This window comes from Canis aureus, chromosome 19 (genome assembly GCF_053574225.1).
Source record: "Canis aureus isolate CA01 chromosome 19, VMU_Caureus_v.1.0, whole genome shotgun sequence".
Lineage (NCBI taxonomy): Eukaryota > Metazoa > Chordata > Mammalia > Carnivora > Canidae > Canis > Canis aureus.
In genome coordinates, this window is record NC_135629.1 from 50,199,325 (window position 1) to 50,219,378 (window position 20,054).

The 20,054-nt window shown below is 55.6% G+C and overlaps 1 protein-coding gene across 4 annotated transcripts in view; it reads left to right on the forward strand.

The window, feature by feature from the left end:
• CACNA1A (calcium voltage-gated channel subunit alpha1 A) overlaps nt 1–20,054 on the forward strand; it is a 214,563-nt gene that overhangs the window by 177,335 nt on the left and 17,174 nt on the right. For 3 of the 4 annotated variants that reach the window (XM_077859712.1, XM_077859714.1, XM_077859715.1), the window contains exons 31-37: nt 3,651–3,734; nt 11,194–11,310; nt 11,655–11,720; nt 11,925–12,040; nt 13,137–13,287; nt 16,341–16,468; nt 17,719–17,815. In XM_077859712.1, coding sequence (XP_077715838.1) covers nt 3,651–3,734; nt 11,194–11,310; nt 11,655–11,720; nt 11,925–12,040; nt 13,137–13,287; nt 16,341–16,468; nt 17,719–17,815 — 759 coding nt within the window. Of the gene's footprint in view, nt 1–3,650; nt 3,735–11,193; nt 11,311–11,654; nt 11,721–11,924; nt 12,041–13,136; nt 13,288–16,340; nt 16,469–17,718; nt 17,816–18,687; nt 18,785–20,054 lie in introns of all 4 variants that reach the window. The other variant, XM_077859713.1, reaches the window with a different exon arrangement.

The window sequence follows — 20,054 nt, forward strand, 5'->3', positions numbered from 1 at the left end:
ACAGGTGCCCTTGCAATCCTGGGTATTTTATGTTTTTATTTTTTTAAGATTTTTTTTATTTATTCATGAGAGACACAGAGAGAGAGACTGGGTATTTTATTTTATGCATTTGCAAAGCTTCCTCTAGGAAGGTCTTCTCAGGTGGCTAAGGAGGTTCACAGCCCCCCCCCCAAAAAAAAACAGAGAAGAGGGCCTGAACTGGTGGGGTTGTGTGTTGGGGTAACTGGTATGTCCCCAGTGAGTGGCTGAGCTCAGACTTGAAATAAGGCTTCCCTCTCGACCACCCACTTAGTTCACCTCTCAGAGAATGGCCTACAGCCCCGTGGCGTCAGTCAGGCTCTCTGGAGGGTAGATGGAGGCTGGTTTCTCACCCCGGTGTCCCGAAGTGGCAAAGGGTGTCAGCTTTGGCACCTGAGAGCCCTCGATTCAGCTCACATCCCGACTATATCACCTCACCTCTCGCCATCGCTAGGGCCCATCCTCTGCCTCTTCCCCAGAAGAGCCCTCACAAACCCCAGCACAGATAAGTGTGTCTGGAGGCCGAGGGTAAAGCCTGGCCTGGTGTGAGGGCTCCATAAATGCCAGAAAGAGTGGCAGTAAGGCTCCTCAAGGCTTTCTCCTCCAAGGCGGACCTCACAACCCTGTCACCCATCAGGAGCATTTGGGGAGATTTCCTAAAATTGAATGATGCCCCAGAGCCAACCCCAGAAGTTCAGATTCACTTGGTCAGGTGGGGACCCCTGAATCTGTATTTTTTAAAAAGATTTTGTTTATGTATTCATGAGAACACAGAGAGGCAGAGACATAGGCAGCGGGAGAAGCAGGCACCCTGTAGGGACCCTGATGCAGGACTCAATCTCCGGACCCCAGGATCATGATCTGAGCCAAAGACAAATGCTCAACCACTGAGCCACCGAGGCACCCCTGTATTTTTTTAAGATTTTATTTATCCATTTGACAGAATGAGAGCACAAGCAGGGGGAGTGGCAGAGGCAAAGAGAGAAGCAGCTTCCCTGCTGAGCAGGAAGCCCAGTGTGGGGCTCCATCCCAGGACCCCAGGATCATGACCAAAGCCCAAGGCAGACGCTTCACCCACTGAGCCACCTAGGCACCCCCTTGAATCTATATTTTTAACTAATACCCCAGGGTATCCAAAGTACAGCCTGGGCTCCCAGGTCCTGTGCTGAACATCAAGCAGGCTGGGGGAGGCACCCTGCATCCAGGGCAATGGCGTCAACCCAGCATTTCGGTCCTGGGGATGCCACCAGGATGGATCACAGAACACGTATGGGGTGTAGGTATCAGGCTATGGTGTATCCATATCAGGGTACAAATCCTGCCTCAGCCCCTTTCTGACTGTCTGGCTTCAAGCAAGGCACTTGGCCTTTTTCTCCTGTTTCCGCATATACAAAATAGGAGTACCATACACCCAGCCTCCCAGGGCTGCGGGGAGCGTGGGTAGGCTCAGGCACGGGACCTGCCCCACACAGCTATGCTGTGCAATTTTTGAATCCCCTATCTTCTGGTAATGAAGGGGCTCTACTCGAGGGCTGGGGCTCTATCTCCCCCGCCCCTGACCATCCCACAGGGGCCTGCGTGGGGCCTCCCCCTCCAGTTTATATGAAGCCCTAGTTCACCATGTGCAACTTAGGTGACCGGGGGAGCCTTCTAGTCCAGGGGCTTGAGGGCTATGGCCATATGCCTAGAAAGTTGCCTTCATTCAGACTCCCCAGAACATAGAATTGAGTGTGAGCATTTATCCAAAAACCCAGGAAGCTCAGTGTGAGGGAGGGGGAGTGAGGCAGGAGCCAGAAGGCAGCCAGTACAGGGTGAATTATGAAGCCAGTTCCCACTGTGGGCAAAAGGGCCCAGTTCCATTAAGGATCAACAGGAGGCATTAGAGGGCACATACTTCAGAGTCCTTCCACTTGAGGAGAGGAGGGAGCCGGGGAATTTATCCTCCAGTGCCCCTCAGTCAAAGCCCAGGGCTGCGCCCAGGGGAGCTGTTCATTCCCCAGCAAATTTGCAACCAGGGGAAGCCCTTGGGCAGAGTACCTGAAGGTGTGCGATCAAAATATGAGGGGATGCAGGCAAGGCCCCAGAAGCATCTGCTAAAATACCAGAAGGGCCAGTGGAACATGACTTCCTTTCAGATGAGTATAAAATAGCTTCCATTCATTGAGCACCTACTGTCTAACCAAACTCCACGCCTAGATTCACTCTCATGATCTGACTGCTGTGATACCTTTCTTCCAGAAGAGGGCTCTAAGGCCCAACCAGTCCAACTCCAAGGACGTTTAACTCCCACATGCTGAAAGCATTTGATTCTGGAAAAGCACAGCCCCAAAGCCTGGGTTCTCCTCTGTGAGGCAGAGGGGCTGCCACAGGGTCAGAGGCTCAGGGGAGACACTGACCACTCAGCAGGGGACCCAAGCCCCAACCTGGCCTCCGCTTTGTAAGGATGCTGGGAAAGCCTGAGTTTGGCGCAGGTTGCACTGAGCCACTGTTTGAACTGAGGGCTCTCTGTTCGAACCAGACCCTTGGATTCAGGCAGAGGTGCCGCTCAGTGTGAGCTCAAACCGTGTGGAATATTTCAGTGTTTTAACCACAGCGTGCTGTACCTGTGTGGCACGATTGAGCCAGCACCCGGCCCAGGGCTGTGCCAGTCAGGATAGGTCAAGTTAAGGTACAGTAACAAATTAAAAAACAAACAAAAAAAGGTATAGTAACAAACACCCCCCATATCTCAATCACTCCAGCCAACAAAGGTTTGGGTGACATTCAGCAGGGGGGCCCTTAGCCTCATAGTTAAGGGACCCAGGCTCACAGAGCATCTGCCACCTGGAACATTGATGGTCACCAAGCCCAGGGTTAAAAGAGTTCTGGAGAGTCCCACGCTGGCCAGAAGGTGGCTCTCACTGCCTCTGCTCAAAACCCTTTGGCTGCAACTAGACACACGGCCCCATCTAAGCACAAGGGGGCCAGGAGGTGAAGCCCACAGCGTGTGCCCAGAAGGCCTTTGCACCCCTGTTACTATCCCCCTTCTTCAGATTAGGAAGTGGAAGGACAGAGAGGTTAAGTCACTGGCCCACAGCCACACAGCAGCAGAACTGGGAGGTGAACCCACAGTCCTCTCTCTTAGCGAGCACGCTATAATAAGCAGGGTCTGAACACAAACTCTGAACTCAGAACCCTGGGTTCAAATCCTGACTCTTCATGTCCATGCTGCTCACCTCAGATGGACGAGTAGCATCTCTGAGCTTCAGCCACCTCATATAAAATGACTGATAATCCTTTTCTCCGAGGGTCTACATGAGGATCCCAGTGACATCATTTATAAAGCATCTGGGGTATCAGGGAGCCCTAAGATATGTCAGAGAGAGAGGCAAGCCCAAAGGGTTGCCCTTTCTCTCCAGCAGAGCTGAATCGGGTTGCAGAGGCCCCCTCGGGGGCCAGGAAAGCCATGGGGTCCCAGGGAGGGGGACCTCAGAGCAGATGATACGGCAGCATGTTGCTGTTTGAGTGACCATAAGTGCTGTGGGCACTCGGGTTGATCGGCAGCTGTGCCCCTAATGTACCCCGGGGCCGGCTGTGGCAGCCGGGCATGGAGCCCTGCGTTGGCATCTCTGTCTTGTGGGTCCCCATTCTAGAATTATTTCCGCGATGCCTGGAACATCTTCGACTTTGTGACTGTTCTGGGCAGCATCACTGACATCCTCGTGACTGAGTTTGGGGTAAGTTTCCCGCCAGTTTCTCTCTGGGTAACTCCTGGCTGGGTGGAGAATGGGGGGGAATCTACCAGAAGCAGCGGCCCCAAAAGCCACAGCTGCCTTGGGCCAGCACTTGACCGTGACCAAAGAGGGAGAAGCAGGGACCCCCGGGGCAAGGGCAGCTGTCAGAAGGGCAACTCAGGGAGATGGGGGAGCCCAAAGCCATGGCTATGGGGCCAGCGCGGCAGCGTGAACTTCCCTGCATCTTGGCTGGTGACTTAGGAATAAATAATATGGTTGAGTACCCTGAGACAATTAAAGGAGCCCAAGGCTGAGCCCTGCCCCCAAACACCACACCGTATTGGGGACCCAGAAAGAACCGACTTCCAGTCCATTCTGCTTGAACTAACCACCTTCTGGTTCATGAGGGGAGGTTCAGGAGGGAGCCATGGCCCTTGTGCCAACAGGGGACACCACTGCCAGGGCCTTAGGAAGGTCCCCAGGATGTCCACCCTCTTTTATTCCCAGGCTTGGGAAGTTTGTGATTTGGGGGTCTCTGGACCCCTCTGCAGTGGCCCCATAGGCCACATCACCCTTCCCCCTCATCTGAAAGACTCAGGGTCCCAGAGCTCCTATCTCAGACCCCCTCCATGGCCATTTGCGAGTGAGCCCAGTCTTGGGAGCCCCCAGGAGACTGCAGGGAGGGGAGGAGATCCTCACAGGGAAGCAAAAGGGCAAAGACTGTTGGAGCCAAGGGCCAGAGGGGTCATCACCCTCATCGTAATAACAATAAAAATAATGCCTGGCAAGAATGGCATGCTCAGTTGCATGACAGGCACTGTGCCAAGCGGTTCACATGGATTAGCTCGTGGTACAGGTCAGAGGGTCAGGACACAAAGAATTCCCTTGGAGGGTTCAACAGAAGGGATTGGAAAGCAGAGACCACTCACGGAAAGGAGGGGATGGGCGCAGGCCAGGATGGCAAAGTGCCTAGCACCCTGCCACCATGGGGAGTTGTCACCTGCCCAAGTGCTTGAAGCAGGGAGGAAATCTGAACTGGAATGGGGAGGGGCCACCTGGCAGGAGCTGTGGACCTGGAGGGACAGACTCCCCCACCCTGCCCAAGAGGAAGGCCAAAGCAGGCCCAGAACACTGGGAGGAATACCCAAGCCCATCTCTCCTCCACCCTCCGTCTCCTGCCAGTCCCTCCCATTGGCGAGACCTAGCCAGAAGGTAGCCGAAGGCCGGGGAGCCGGAGGAAATGCTAGACAGAGAAAAGTGGAGAACAGACCTGGTTGGGGTGTGGCCTAAGGAAGAGGGTGCTGCCCCATTTCACAAATGAGGAAGCTAATGCTTGATGCTCAGGCAAGTGAGGGACCTGCCTAAGGTCATGCACCCAGACCTGGTGACTCCTGAGAGCTCACAGGTGACCCCTGGGGTGGCCCCATTAGAGCCCCCAGAAGAAAGGGACCAAGTGACCCATTCTTCCATCCTGGAAGAGGAGCTCCATGGAAGAGGAGACCATTCTCCAAGTGTCACCTGACACCTCCCTCCCAAGTAGTATCCTGGCCACACCTCTTTGCCTTCAGCTCCACTGAACCAGAAAATCTCCCTAATCTTCATCCCGTGCCTAACACCTTCCTCTAGTGTGAACACTGGGGCTCTCCCCATTGGGGTTCCCCACCTGACCCCTGTGCCAGAGCCTCAGCCTCATCTCTGCCCTAAGTTGCTAAGAGATCCAGAACCCCAACTGGCAGTCAAAACAACACCCTGCGGCTGAGCACAAGACAGTTTTGAACCCGTGGCCATCTGGGTCAAGAGATCGGAAGGGTGGCCCGCACCCCCGCCGAGCAAGTGGAGGCAGTTGGTTGAAACCTCCAGTCACCTATAAGAAATCCACAGGGCTGGACCCCAGTGGCCCATTCTCCAGGCTGGCAGGATAGGGAAGGGCAGGAGGATGAGGCACAGAGCCCAAGTCGGGGACATCAGGACTGTCACAGTGGTCAAACAGCCCTCCCTACGAGCTGGTTGACTTTGGGCAACTGGCATCACCTCCCCTCAGGTAGAACGGGGGCTGCTGTAATGAGCCTCACTGGATCCCTGCGAGCTCCGCGTTCACTCTTGCGTTCACCGAGCCCCTGCTGTGTGCCAGGCATTATTTTTAATATTTTGCTTTGTTCACGAAAACCGTGAACAAAGCAAAAAACAGAGAAGAATGCCTGCCCCACAGGGCTGACGTTCTAGGGAGGGAGTCAGCAACTTGTAACAAGTGTGAGCCATCCACGTGAAGGGTTTGGCACAGAACCTGCCCTGCCAGGAAATAGATGGCCCCGAATGGCGGTTACTGTTATTGCTATTATTACCATGAAGGTACTTGGGTCCACAGTTTGTTCGCCAACCGCATCCCCCACCCCATTCCCCTGGGGCCCTGAATTAGAATCATTGGGAGGGAAAGATAGAGGGTGGGTGCGTGGAGCCTTTTAGGGTGTTATCCTCCCAACCTGCCGGGCGAGGAGCCCACTGCCTCCCCTTTCTGCCACCCAGGTAAGCCCGCTAGGTCAGGCCAGAGCTCAGCCAGGCTGAAGCAGGGAGAGCCAGACCCTTGGGAGGGCAAGTCCCCAGGGTTTTGGGAGGGGGAGAGAGCTCGGGGGCCCCCTGGGCCTCAGCTGCCGCCCCCAAGTGGCCGGGTGACGTGGGTTTGCCCTGCGTTCAATGGATAATGACTGTGTTTCTTGTCTTGTCTCTTTTCATGCCTGCTCTTTAAACTGTATATTGGCACAACGCCGTCTGAAAAACTCATCCAATCAAAATGCACTATGAAATTCATTTGTTCATCCATGACGTGGTCTGTGTGTTCATACACCAATGACTATCTCCCAACCCACCACCCCCACTCCCCGCCCGGGAACCGAAACCCATTGGTTTTTTGGCACTGGTTACAAATCAACCTAAAAAACGCTGAACACGCCTCCCCAACTGCCCCCGCCCGCCCGCTCCCCCTCCATCTTCAACATCTGCATCTAGAATCCGGTTGGTCTTACTTCTTTCTGAAGTCTAAATGCCTTACATTAACTGTGAACGCATCTTCTCGTGTCAGCACTGCACGTCCCGCCCTGGGCTTTGGACTTGGGTTGCCTGATGCACCCCCCGCCCCCCGCCCCGCAACTCCCCTATCCCGTCTGTCTGTCTGTCCCCCCAGCCCACCCCCACTCCCGCCTCGTTCCTGCGGCCCTTCCCCCCCTACTTCCCCCCACCCTCATTGTTTTTATTGGGTTCTGAATTGGGATTTTCTGTGTGGGTTGGTTCGCATCTTTTGCAAAGAAAAGATCGGGTTTGCCCTGTGCGGCACCTCCCGCAAGTCCAGTCAGCCGGCTCGGTCTCCCGCCCCAGCCCTCAGCCGCATCCCTACACTCAGAGCCTTCGGCCACCTGCTCGTCGCTCCTGTCCCCTGTTTGGCTTCATGGAGCCTGGGCACCAGGACAGCTCACCCCATTCCAGGCCCGTGGGTTTGGCTGGCTAGAGACATCAGTCTCCCAAGTCCCAGGAGGAGGTCTGAGGGCCGGGCAGCAGGCAGGCAGAGACTCGGAGGGAAACCCGGACCAGCCAGATGAGGCCCTCCGCTGGAGGCCTGCTCTTCACATGCTCACCTGCCCCACATGCACGCAGTCACTGCATGCAGGGCCCCCTTCCCACATCCACACTCTCTCCCCGCACCTCTCCTGTTCTCATGCTCTTCCTCTCTCCTCCTCACCACACACACACACACACACACACACACACGCACACCTGTCCCTCTCTCTTATTACATCCATCCACCCTGCACACCCACGCTCCTACCCCAGCACACACCATCTCCATGGCTCTCACCTCATATACTCGGCTCCTTGCACACTTCGCACTCTCGTAAATCCAATCCTCCTCTGCCTTGTCCCCACCACCCCTGCGCCCCTTTGAAGGACCCCCTGAATGGCATCTTTGCACCAGGATCCCTCCCGCGCTAGCAGTACTGCGTGCACTCGTCCACCAAACATTTAATGATTCCAGTGTGATGCCACACATGGAGGGGTGGGCTGAAGTAGACCGCCAACCCCTCGGCTAAAGCCAAAGTGGGGAAGCCAGGCATTAGATAACCACTCTCGAACCCACCTAAAATGATAACTGTATTGTAAGCTAAGGGATAAGCATTGTTAACCAAAGAGGAGTGGGGGGAAGGACATTTGAGACCCAGAACAGCACATGCAAAGGCCCTGTAGCAAGAAGAATCATGCAAGGGTGGGGAAGTCTGGGTCCATAAGTGAGGGGATGTGGCTGGAGTAAGGAGAGCGAAGGGAGGCTGACCCAGAAAAAGTGCAGAGGGCCAGAGGAAATAAGCCCCTGGGCCCTTGTGGCAGCCTGAGAGGATTTGGAGCAGGAGCAGCATAGGAAGTGTGGTTAGACGTGATGGCTGAGGCTGTGAGGGAGCAGGAGGTCAGGAGGTCTGGGGAGAAGGGAGCACCAAGACCCCCGTGAGATGGGACTGGCCATCCGAGCAGGGGCTTCTCTGGGATCTGGGGATGGGTTGGGTCTGGGCTGTGGGGAAAGGATACCCGAAGGGATCTAAGTCTGGCTTAAACTGGGAGATGGAAATTAGGGAATGCCAGAAGAGGGCCAGGCGGGGGGAAGAGCACAGGTGTAGGCACAGCAGGTTTGAGGTGCCTGTAAGAGCACCCCAGAAGTAGGCAGGCGGTTACAGGATCTGGAGTGTGGAGGCCAGGTCTGCTGAGGTGGGGTCTGCAAGTGGCAGGATTTCTCTGGGACCTTCAGGTGGCTGGTTCCCATGTCTTTGTGGGTGTGACAAGCCTTCCAGGGCCTGTGTCCCGCCCCATCAGCCTTGAACCAGGAAGCACAGAGCGGGCTTGGAGGAGAGCACGGCTGCTCCTTCTTGGGCTGTGAACAGAAAGATGGAAGTTAGGAAGAGGGAAATGACCAGAAGTTCTGCGAGCACTTGAAGGACTCGATGCAGGACCAAGAACAGATGGGGGGTGGGCAGTGGATGAGAGCAGACAAGTACCTTCCCCTGCCCTGTCCCCTGGACCTCTCTCATCTCCACCCCCCACCTCCCCCGTGTGTCTCCTCCCTCGGCCCCAAGAAGGGCAGCATGCTCTCTGCACGCATCTCCCTGCGAGATCCCCTTGCTTCTCCTGCATGGTGGCAGGCTCCCCCCACCCCTGCTCTACCCTGAGTCCCCGGAGGCTGCTCCAGGGCCCGTCTGCCTTTGCATGCTGGGCAGAGTCCACATGTTATGACCCGCCCTGTGAAGGGATGGCTTGTACTCTGGGGATGGTCGGGAGGGACTGGGGACACCTGGGCCATTGGCCTTGTCCCCAGGTAGAGCTGGGTGGCCAGGCAGGGCTGGGAGTCAGGTCAGCTGGGCATAGGGGGTGACTCTCAGCTGAGCTGGGTGCGGGAGCTTACTCGAGGCCCTTGAGACATTCTCACAGTGGTTGGGCCCGGTATGGTCAGGACAGGATCTCCCAGCCCCCTCCCCCATCCTAGAGGCCCTTAGGATATGTACTGATGTGTCCCAAAGAGCATCCTAGACTTTGCCCGCAAATCCAGAGGCCTCTTGTCAGCCCCAGAAATTCCTCGAACTCCCATCCCTGCCTCTCAGCTCCCAGGCCAACATAAGCACAAGAGATACAGACCAGTAGCTAGCTGGGAAGCCCTCAGGAGCCACCAAGTAGGATGTCCACATATAATTCATCATCCAAACTTTTGAGAGCAAAAGGCATGCTGTGACTGTCGGGGCAACCAAATCTGGTCACCCCTGCGCCATCTGGGGGTGAGGGCTAGGCCAGTGTAAATCTTGCTACGTGGCCTGTGTCTAGGGCTCCTCCAAATTCCCTAGAGCAGAGTCCAGTTAAAGGCCCTCTGCCTCCAGCCTACTGGTTGACTGACCGAGCTTTCCATGTCTGCCTGAGGCAGAGCTCTCAAACTCAAATGCTTCTGGCATTGAAGTAGATGCCATAAGCCAGGAAAGCAAGTGGCATTTCTAGGACGTGGGGACCTTGGCTAACTGGGGGGCACGTGGCCTGCTTCAGGGGGGCGGCCACATCTCAGCCCCAACTAACTTTTGCCAACCTGGAGGCAGGTCCAGAGTTGCCAGAAAGCCAGATGTGGGGGAGAAATCTGATTCTTAAACCTTGGCAACTATTTTTAATCAAAACAAGACAAAACCACTCAGGCCCAACAAGATAGCTTTGGCAGCCAGATTTGGTCCATTGGTGACTTTTAGCCGCCTGTCCCCCACCAGTGACCCCGAGACCCCAGTAGGCAAGGTCCCTCACCCCCTCGCGGGGCAGCCAGCACCCATCTCCTGCTAGCCTCTCGGCTCCCCTCCCAGCTGACCACCTCCTTCCCTGGGGGGTTCTCCCGGCTGGGGCGGGTGGAGGTAGAGGCAGTGACTAGACTGGGGGTCTTCGAGCAGAGGCAAGGTCTACCCAGGGAGGTCCTGGGGGCAGGGACGGCCCCACCTCCAGCACTGGCCCCTCGGTGGGCCTGGGCTGTTTGCAAGCTCACCCACCCACGGGCGCTGCGTACTTCCTGCTTCCCGCAGGCCTGGTCCCGTGCTACTCCACCCAGCCCCAGAAGCTGAGAAGCCATCCCTGAGAGGGGGGAAAAGGGCCCCAAATGCATCTTCTCCGACTCAGCGGGCAGCGAGGACTCGCCCTGCAGCCGACCAGCCCCAGCTCCCTCCCGTCCTCCCCATTCCCGCTCGCCAAGGGGGTAAGAAAAGATGCTCTTCCGCTTCTCCGATTGGCTCGAGCCGCTGCTCCTCTTGGCCGTGGGGTGAGGTCAGGGCGGGCAGGAGCGGGTGGGCAGCTCGGCAGGGCAGGGCAGGGCAGGGTGCCCGTTGAGTCCCACGACAGATGCATTTCTGGCCCGGAGCGTAACATGCCCTGGGAACCCGCACATGTCCGCCAGGCCTGAGCGTGCTGGCTACCCCCACCCCGCCCTGGTGTTTGTGCATCGTACACGTGTGATGGATTCGGCAACTTGACCCGCTTGTGTCCTATCGTCTCAGTGCATTTGGTTGTTGGGAGAAACAAAAACCATCTCGATTTTTTTCCTGATTGGATGATTCGGATATATTTTCTTTTCCTTGTTCTTTTGTTATTTCTTCCCCACTCCTACCCCACCCAGTTCCTTTCTCTTCCTTCCTTTTTCTTTCCTTTTCCCCATCGCGGGTGGGGCTGGCAGGGAGGGTTTATGCTTTTGAGTTGCCTTTTCCCCCCTTCCTCCCTCCCCCCTCTCCCAACTTTGTTCCTTTTTCAACGTTTTTCCTCCGCACCATTGCATTAATAGTGCTTTCTCTCCCTCCTTATTTGGGGTCTGGCTTGCTTTTCCTGTTGGTTGGCTTCATGTAGGGGCCTCTGTGAGTGGTGACGGCTCTGAGCCCCCGGGGGTGGGTGGACGGTCACCCTTTTCTCTCCCATCTCCCCAGAATAACTTCATCAACTTGAGCTTTCTCCGCCTCTTCCGAGCTGCCCGGCTCATCAAACTCCTCCGTCAGGGTTACACCATCCGAATTCTTCTCTGGACCTTTGTGCAGTCCTTCAAGGTGAGCCCCTGCTGCCAGTCTAGGGCTGAGAAGATCTTACCCCCACCCCTGCTCTAGCCAAAAGTAGAAATCAGATGGCAATGCCTCTCTGGTGCACTTTGCTGAGAGTCTGTTATCTGCAGGGCTCTTCTCTAGACAGCCTACCCCTGTGGTGGCTTGAGGGCTCCAGGGGGAATCCCCTTGATCCCACTATGGCCTCAAAGAGACCCACCAAGCCCTGCCACCACTCTGGCACAGCATGGGGCCACCCAAACCAGCAAGGCAGAGCACTGGAACCAGGGAGGGAAATGGTGTGGGTAAGAGGCCCCCCTGGCACTCTCCTTCATCACCTTCCTTCCCACCAGGCCCTGCCATATGTCTGTCTGCTCATTGCCATGCTTTTCTTTATCTACGCCATCATCGGAATGCAGGTGAGTGCTGGCCCCCTCATGTTCTTAGAGCCCTCCCTGGGGAGGGCCACTATCCTTAAGCTGCGGGGGGGGGGGGGGGGGGGGGGGGGGGGGGGGCAGGACAGGGAACCTAGTTTGGAGAGACAGCCATGACCGTTGAGTGGAGTTTCCCTAAAGCCACTGAGGGCATGGCTGCCCTTGGTCATCACCCTCCGGTTCCCCCAGGTGTTTGGCAACATCGGTATTGACGTGGAGGATGAGGACAGTGATGAGGATGAGTTCCAAATCACTGAGCACAATAACTTTCGGACCTTCTTCCAGGCCCTCATGCTTCTCTTCAGGTATGAGGGGACACGTGCTTTCAGGCTCTCTTTTGGTGGGGGCGGGTCCTCTCTTGGTAGGGGCGGTCATCTTCTGGGGGTGGGGACACCTTCTGGTTGTGGGGGGGGGGGCGTGTCATCTCCCTCCTCTTCCAGTAGGGGGTGCGCTGTCTTCCTTCTGTTCCAATGATGCTTGGGATGGGTTTGGGGGAGAGGGGGGCCCAGGGACCCTTGCTGGGCAGAAGCTGAGACCCAAGCATGAGGCATTTTCTGGCGTGACCTCATTGAATCCTCCTGACCTTCCTGTGAGGTGGGGATTCTTGGCAACCCCATCTGACAGGAGAGGAAATTGAGCCTTATAGACTGAGGCTTGATTCTTCATCCTGGCTGCACAGTAGAGTTCCTTCATTCCTCCATTGGAGGCTTATTGAGCATCTACTGTGTGCCAGATATTGCTGGTGGTACTGGGAATAAAGCAGAAAGAGCTCTTCAGTGGCCTCCAGGAGCTTTTCTTCCCATGGGGGAGAAAGGCACTCAGTAAGCTAATGGATGGAGAGTGCTAGAAGGGGATGAAATTCAAAGTTAAAAGGGAAATAGAGGAACAGAAGAATACATAATGTATGATTCCACTCATATGAGGTGCCCAGAACAGGCAAATTCCTAGAGAAGAAAAAGTGGACTGGCAATTGCCAGGGGCTAGGTGAGTAGACGAGGGGGAGCTAGTGTTTAATGGGTACAGGTTCCCAGTTTGGGACAGATGAAGGATTCCAGAGGTGGACACTGGTGAATGCACTGAATGCCACTGAATTATACCCTTAAAAATAGTTAAAATGATCAATCTTATGTATATTTAGGTACAAAAATAAATAAATAAAACCGAGTCTGTGGGAGTGAGGCTTTGGCATCAGCATTGTTTAAGGGCCCCCCACCCCCGCCATGAACTTTAATGCACAACCAAAGGTGAGAATCACCTCTCTGAGCTCCCAGAGAGAAAAGGTGATTCACCTGAAACTTGAACAAATGCCAGTCCAACTCCAGAGCCCAGTGCCCCCAAGGGATATTAGCATCCAGGGCTGGGTGCTCAGGTCCCCAGTGATGCCCCCTCTCTGTTCCTCAGGAGTGCCACTGGGGAGGCTTGGCACAACATCATGCTTTCCTGCCTCAGCGGGAAGCCATGTGATAAGAACTCTGGCATCCTGACTCCCGAGTGTGGCAATGAATTTGCTTATTTTTACTTCGTCTCCTTCATCTTCCTGTGCTCGTTTCTGGTGAGTTTGTGCACATGTCCAGTGGGGTAGGGGGCCCGGGCTTCCTGGCCTGGCTCCCACTCAGGGGGCATGGGTTTCTGTAGGATATGGCTGTGGCACCGATTGGCTGCCTCCCTAGTGTCTCTGAGCCAGCTGGGGATTAGGTTAATGGGGGATTCTCAGCAGCAGCACCATTGATATTTGGGGTTGGCTGTTGTGTGGTGGGGCTGTCCCATGCATTGCACTGTGTTTAGCAGCATCCCTGGCCTTCCCTCCTCAGAGGTGATAAGCAAACATCCCTTCAGTCATTAGCAGTGTCCCTGGGGATTGGGGAGCAGGGAGGAAGGACCAAATCTCCCCCATCTGAGAACTACTGGGTTTTACCAGGGGAAAAAACAGGGGAGCCGAGAGTTGGTCCCCCAGCCAGTCTGACTTCCTGGAGCAGTTAGAGTAAAATCAGAACAGAAGCTCTCCAGGTGTCTTACGCAGAGATTTTTTTTACGGTTTTATTTATTTTTTCATGAAAGACACACAGAGAGAAGCAGAGACACAGGCAGAGGGAGAAGCAGGCTCCCTGCAGGGAACCTGATGCAGGACTCAATCCTAGGACCCCAGGATCACAACCTGAGCCAAAGGCAGACGCTTGGCAACCACTGAGCCTCCTAGGCACCCCACGCAGGGGAGATTTAATTCAAGGATTGGCTACACAGGGTTGAGAGAGAAATAGAGAACACTGAAGTCACCACAAGGATGATTAGCAGGCTCCAGGAATGAAAAGAGGAAGAGGGTGTATCAACCCACCACACGGCCCCTGGCCCCACTGAGGAAATGCTGGTGCCTTGGCTGTCCATAGATAGCCCCAGGACACTTGCAGATGGTGAGGGTTTCCTATGGCTGCTGTGACAAACCATCATGAACTTGGTGGCTTAAAACAACAGAAATTTACCCTCCCAATTTAGCCTCCTACCCTCCAGAGGCTAAAACCGATCAAGGTGTCAGCAGGGCCCCCAAAGCCTATAGCGGAGAGTCCTTCCCCGCTTCTTCCAGCTTCTGGTGGCCCCAGGCTTTCCTCGGAATGTGGCTGCGTCCCTCCAGCATCTGCCTCCATCTTCACGTGGCCTCTCCCCTGTGTGTCTGTGTCCAGATTTCTCTCTTTGGGGGATGGGGGCAGCAGTCAGATTGGATTTAGGGCCTACCCTAATCCAGAATGACCACCTCCTAACTTGATGACATCACAAAAATCCTTTCTCCAAATAGGTCACATTCGCAGGTACCAGATATTAGGATTTGGACACGTCTTTTGAGGGGGACACAATTCCACCCACAATACAGACCCACGCTGGAGGCAGGAGTCCCTTCTCCCGTACTCCCCGGTCTGGTTTCCTGACCGTGGATCCTATTGGCAGGATCTATGAAGCCAGCTGCCGGGGGAGCGTGAGATGAGTGCAGACCCCAGCCAAATGCCAGTGTCTGTCAGCGAAAGCCAAGCACCCTCACCCCCTTCAGACGAGTGGCCTCGCGCTGAGAGGCTTGCAGCATCTGGTTTCCAGCCCCTCAGCCCAGAAGCTCCATTGACCAGTTCCAAATACCCAGGAGAGAGAGTCTGAATGGGCCAGCCCAGCCCCTGATCAAATGTCCACCCTTTTCCAAGCAGCTGTGGGTACATGTTGGGCACCAGATCTTATAATACAGCCCATCTGGGAAGGGCAGGTGCTCTAGAGCACATCTCTGCTTGACCATCAGCACCTCTCCCAAAAGGGCAGGGATTTCTGTTTTGTTCACAGCCACATCCCCAGCACCTAGCACAGTGCCTGGCACACAGCAGGTGCTCAATCAGAATCATGAAGATGAATTAAAAATCAAGCCACTGAAATTAGGGACACCTAGGATTACAGGTTGTTTGTTAAGCACCTACTACATTTGGACTCCTTGTTGAATACCTGCTGTGTACCAGACCTGATGCTAGGCGCTGGGGTACAGGGGCAGAACACGGTTCTCTCAGGCTGCAGGGGCGATAGGCAGACAGATGGACAGGTAACGCCGATGTGGCCTGTTACGTGCTATGATGGGGGTGATTCAGACCGAAGGAAGGAAGATTTCAGAGTGGCCCACAGGGACTAGAACATGTGTTACTCAGAGAGTCCAGGTGCGGCTGGATCCAGACAGCGGACCCCATCCCCACACTGGCTTGCCCTTTCCCACACTGGCTTCGCTCTCAGACTTTCTCCTCGTAGAGCCTCTCCTCGTAGAGGCTGTCAACAAAGATCCCAGGGAAGGCTCTCAGTGGGCACCTGGGGTCACGGGCTCCTCCCTAACCGATCACAGACCTGGGTTGTATGACCGCGGCCTGAGGAGCCAGAGAGTGGGGGTGAGCCACACCCAGCTACAGCCTCTTAAGTATAAAGGAGGGAGGTCCCCAGATGCTGCTACCCACAGGGAGACAAATCACAGTGTTCCCCACTAAAGGAACAACATTTGCCAAGGCCTGGGGGCAAAATGGTGCCAGCTCCCCTGTGCTGAGGGCTCAGAGAACATGTGAGAAGGTGCTACCAGGTGCAGATGAGGGCAGGAAAATTAATTCATCCGTCCGTCTCTCCATCCATCATCCATCCAGGAAATGTTTGCTAATTGCTTACTGTGTGCTGGGGCTGGGAATACAACACCCATGGAACGCTCGCTTTGGCCTTGTTGGGGGGCCAATGTGGGAAGATTTGGGGTCATGGTGGTCCCTTGGGGTTGGCCTCCATTTCACCTAGCCTCTCCCCCCCTCTCTCTCCGACTCTCCGTCTCCATCCATCACTATTGGTCGTTGTCTCTTTGTATTTCTCTGTCTCCATCATGATCTCTGTGTCCCATCTCCATTTCTGCACCCATTTCTGGGCTCCTTGCATGAGTGTGTGTCTCTCCTCCCTGTCCCCCCATCTCTTTCTTTCTCTGTCTCCCTTTCTCCATCTCACTTCTCTCTCTCCCTCCCTCTCTCCCATTCTCTCTCTCTCTCTCTGGGCCCCCGTGTATGTGTGTTTGGGTGTGTCTCGCTCTCCCCCACTCCCTCTCGGCCCCCGGGGTCCCCACAGATGCTGAACCTCTTTGTCGCCGTCATCATGGACAACTTTGAGTACCTCACCCGAGATTCCTCCATCCTGGGTCCCCACCACCTGGATGAGTACGTGCGTGTCTGGGCCGAGTACGACCCCGCAGCGTGGTAAGGAGTCACCTGAATCCTCCAGCCACATCGCCCACCTTTCTCTGGCATTAGAGCACATGAGGCTAGGTCAGGCCCCAGACTTTGGGGCATTGCATCCCTGGGGAGCTAGCTGGGATCTCCGAGGGGTCGACCTGGAGGAAAGAGATGAGAATCAGCACCCTCGCACACTACAGGTGAAACGGTTGGGTACCAGCCCTGCCCGAGGCCCAGGCCTTCTGGGTCATGAGGGAAAGGAATCAAGCATTGAGGATTTTGCCTCCTGTAAATCTGCCCCGGCCCTCGGCCCTCGCTGAGGGGCCTTCGGATGGTGAGGACAAATTAGCCAAGGCCCAGGGAGGAAACCAGAGGCCTCTCAGCCTTGAGGCCCTGGGAGCAATGGGAACAGGGCCGGCCCAGCTCCCTCAACAGACGGGATTGGCTGTGAGATCAGAGTGGTGCTAGAACAGGTGATCGCATGAGGCCAGGACAAAAGACACAGAGCCTCAGGGTCTCTCGCATGTTCACTGTCACAGAGGGAGAGAGCTCTCCTACCCTTGGGCCCCAGAGCGCTTACTGACTGATAGGCGGTGGTTCCAGAGGGTCCTCTCCCCGCCGTGCACCTGGGCAGCACCCTGAAGCTGCTCAGAGGAGCCATCCCCAACCTCAGGCCACCATCCCCACCAGCCACTAACTGAAGAGTCTCATTCAGGCTGAGCTTGGGGCCTAAGAAGGCATGAACGGGGGCCCTCAGCAGCCCGGGTGCTGGAGGGGAGGCCTCAGGAGGAAGGTGGGGAGGACTCCATCTTTGCCATCCCCACAGCCCCAGACAAGTCCTCCACGAGACCAAGAGGCTGGGGTGAGCCACGGGTCTGGGGACTTGACATTTGGCTGGTTCCTAACTCTTCCTCTTTTGATTTTAGGTCACAGCAGTTGGATGCTGTCCCCCTGTCCTGTATTCCACGAGCTCTCCCTCTCCCCGCAGTGTAGCCCCGTAGATTGTGGAGAAGGCAGATGCAGAGAGCCCTGGGGGAGGGCCTCCCCAGCCCCCTGCTACCCACGCACCCACCCACCCCGGCCCAGAGCTTTTGCACACCCCAACCGAGACCCTCTGCCCCGGATCTGTCTGGGAGCAGCCCAAGTCTCCCCCACCCCTTCAAGCCGGGGAGGGGTCCCCAGCCCCCAGCGACACGACCTCGCTGCGTGTGCAGGGAGCCAGCATGAGCGCAGCCTGACCCCTGCCTCCACTAACCCCTGTCTTCTCCTTTCAGCGGTCGGATTCATTATAAGGATATGTACAGTTTATTGCGCGTCATATCTCCCCCTCTCGGCTTAGGCAAGAAATGTCCTCATAGGGTTGCTTGCAAGGTTGGAATTCCACTAAAACCTGCTAGCATCCATGGAATGAGTGTGGCTTGGGGTTCTTCAATATATATATTTCATATATATATATCTAAAACACAGAGCCATCTCTCTTTCTTGCATTAAACTAGAAAATTCTTAGCCGACAGAATGCAGTCACGTAGATTCGATGAAGCATGGGACATATCTCTCTGTTCCCTTCAGCCATTTCTGCTTGCTCTTAGCTGAAGCTGTCCATCCCAGGGTCTCAACGGCACCCCAAATCAGACACATCGGGGGGGGTCGGAAGTGCACATTGACCCCCCCATCCACCTCCACGCTCTCCCCCTCCACCCTTCGCCTCCCAAAGCCCCCAGCCCTCCTCCCGCCGCCCCAGCCCCCCTTCCCCATCTAGGCCCCCTCAGAGACCAGCCTCAGCCAAACCAGAGAACTTGACCCAATTTTTAAAATAACACCGAGCCAGAGCACTGTGCCAGGCCCTCGGAAATGAGAACCCGCCTTTCCTGCAAGTCCCACCGGAACCATAGCTCAGAGTCAAAATTGAATCTGACTTTTCTCTTTTCTCTCTCTCTCTCCCTGCTCGTGAGCAGTGAAATAATCTTTTTTTTAATGACCTTTTCTCCCATTTTTTTCCTCCTGTTTTCCATTTATTTGAAATACCTATTTTATTGTTCTCTGCATTGTTCTCTCTCTATTTTTTCGGCTCGTGTGGTTTTTTTGGTTTGGTGTTTTTGGTTTTTTTTTTTTTTTTTTTTGGTTTGGTTTTGGTTTTGGTTTTGGTTATTTTTTTTTTTCTTCTTCCGTTCTCCCTCTCTCCCTCCACCCACCCCTTCCTTTGGTTCTCCGTTCCCACCCCGTTTTGTTTTCGGTGCTGCCAGGGGCCGCATGCCTTACCCGGACATGTATCAGATGCTGAGACACATGTCTCCGCCCCTGGGTCTGGGGAAGAAGTGTCCGGCCAGAGTGGCTTACAAGGTAGTCTACCCTTGCCGACCACCGGCGTCGGGCACTGGGGATTTTTCAGCGCTGACCAGGAACAACCAGCCGAGTCTCTTTTTCCGGAGTTTACTCTTCTTTTTTTTTTTTTCCCCTCTTTTTCTTTTTCTTCTTTTTTTTTCCCCCTTTCCTCCTCGAGTAAATGGATCATGACCATCCCTTGACTCTAAACAGCACACTGTGTCCGTCTTTTCTGATGAGTGTGTCTTGGTGTTTTGAGACTCCATTATGGCCAACACGCCGGGGGGAGGGGGAGGGGAGCCCCCAGGCCCCTCGCACCTGGTCCCCGGGGAACCAAATTGGACACAAACATGCTTCGGAGGGAACACCACCTCACCTCCTTTCTGCCCACCCAGAGCAGCCCCCACGGCCAGGCCAGGGGCAGGGACCTCGCAGCAGGGGAGCTTTGGCCCCCAAAAGACGAGGCCCTGGGCCCCCATCTTTTGTATCTTGAATCCCCAGGTCCAGCGGCCCCTCCCACATACACCTGAAGCTGATCTCTGACCTAGGGCCTTGGGGGATTCAAAGACCTCCCGAGGAGTACCCAGAGCCTCTCTCCCTCCACCCCACCTCCTCCCCCCCTGAAGAGTTGTTTCCAAAGCCCCCCATCCCTATGCCACCCATTCTCCCCCAGACACCCCAACATGCCTCTCCATTGTTCCAGAATGGGCAGGCAGGCCGCAGCTGGACCCCTGGACCGTGGCACCCTGATGCAGGCCATGCACGCTGCCTTGGCGGGGGCCTGGGGCGGGCAGCACCATGGCCGACCGGGGGATGGTGCATGCTGGCTGAAGGAGCGAGGGTCCTGCCGCCAGGCGGCTGGGCCGGGCCACCCCTCCAGACCCCTGTCCCGGAATCTCCCTTGGCACCCAAGGACAGATGCTCTGTTCCCTCCGCCTCATCCACGAGAAGTTCAGGGATGACCTCTAAAATTGCCACCCCCTCCCAGAAAATTGCCCCGTCATCCTGTTCTCCCATCCACCTTGGCCCACCCTGTGTCTGTAAGAGTCATCCCCCCCTTCTGTTAATGCTGTTCCTTCCTGCTTCGAGTAGTCACCTCCCTGTAGCCTCATTCCTCCTCCTCCCGGCCCCCTCCTCCTCCTCCTCATTCCCGGTGGAGGCTGGGAAGAGGCTGCCCCACCCTCATCTATGACAAGCCTCTCCGGCACCTGTCCCTCCACTAGCTTTCCTTTTGTCCCTTCTCTTGGTCTCTGCTTGGCTCTGCGTGTGTGTGTGTGTGTGTGTGTGT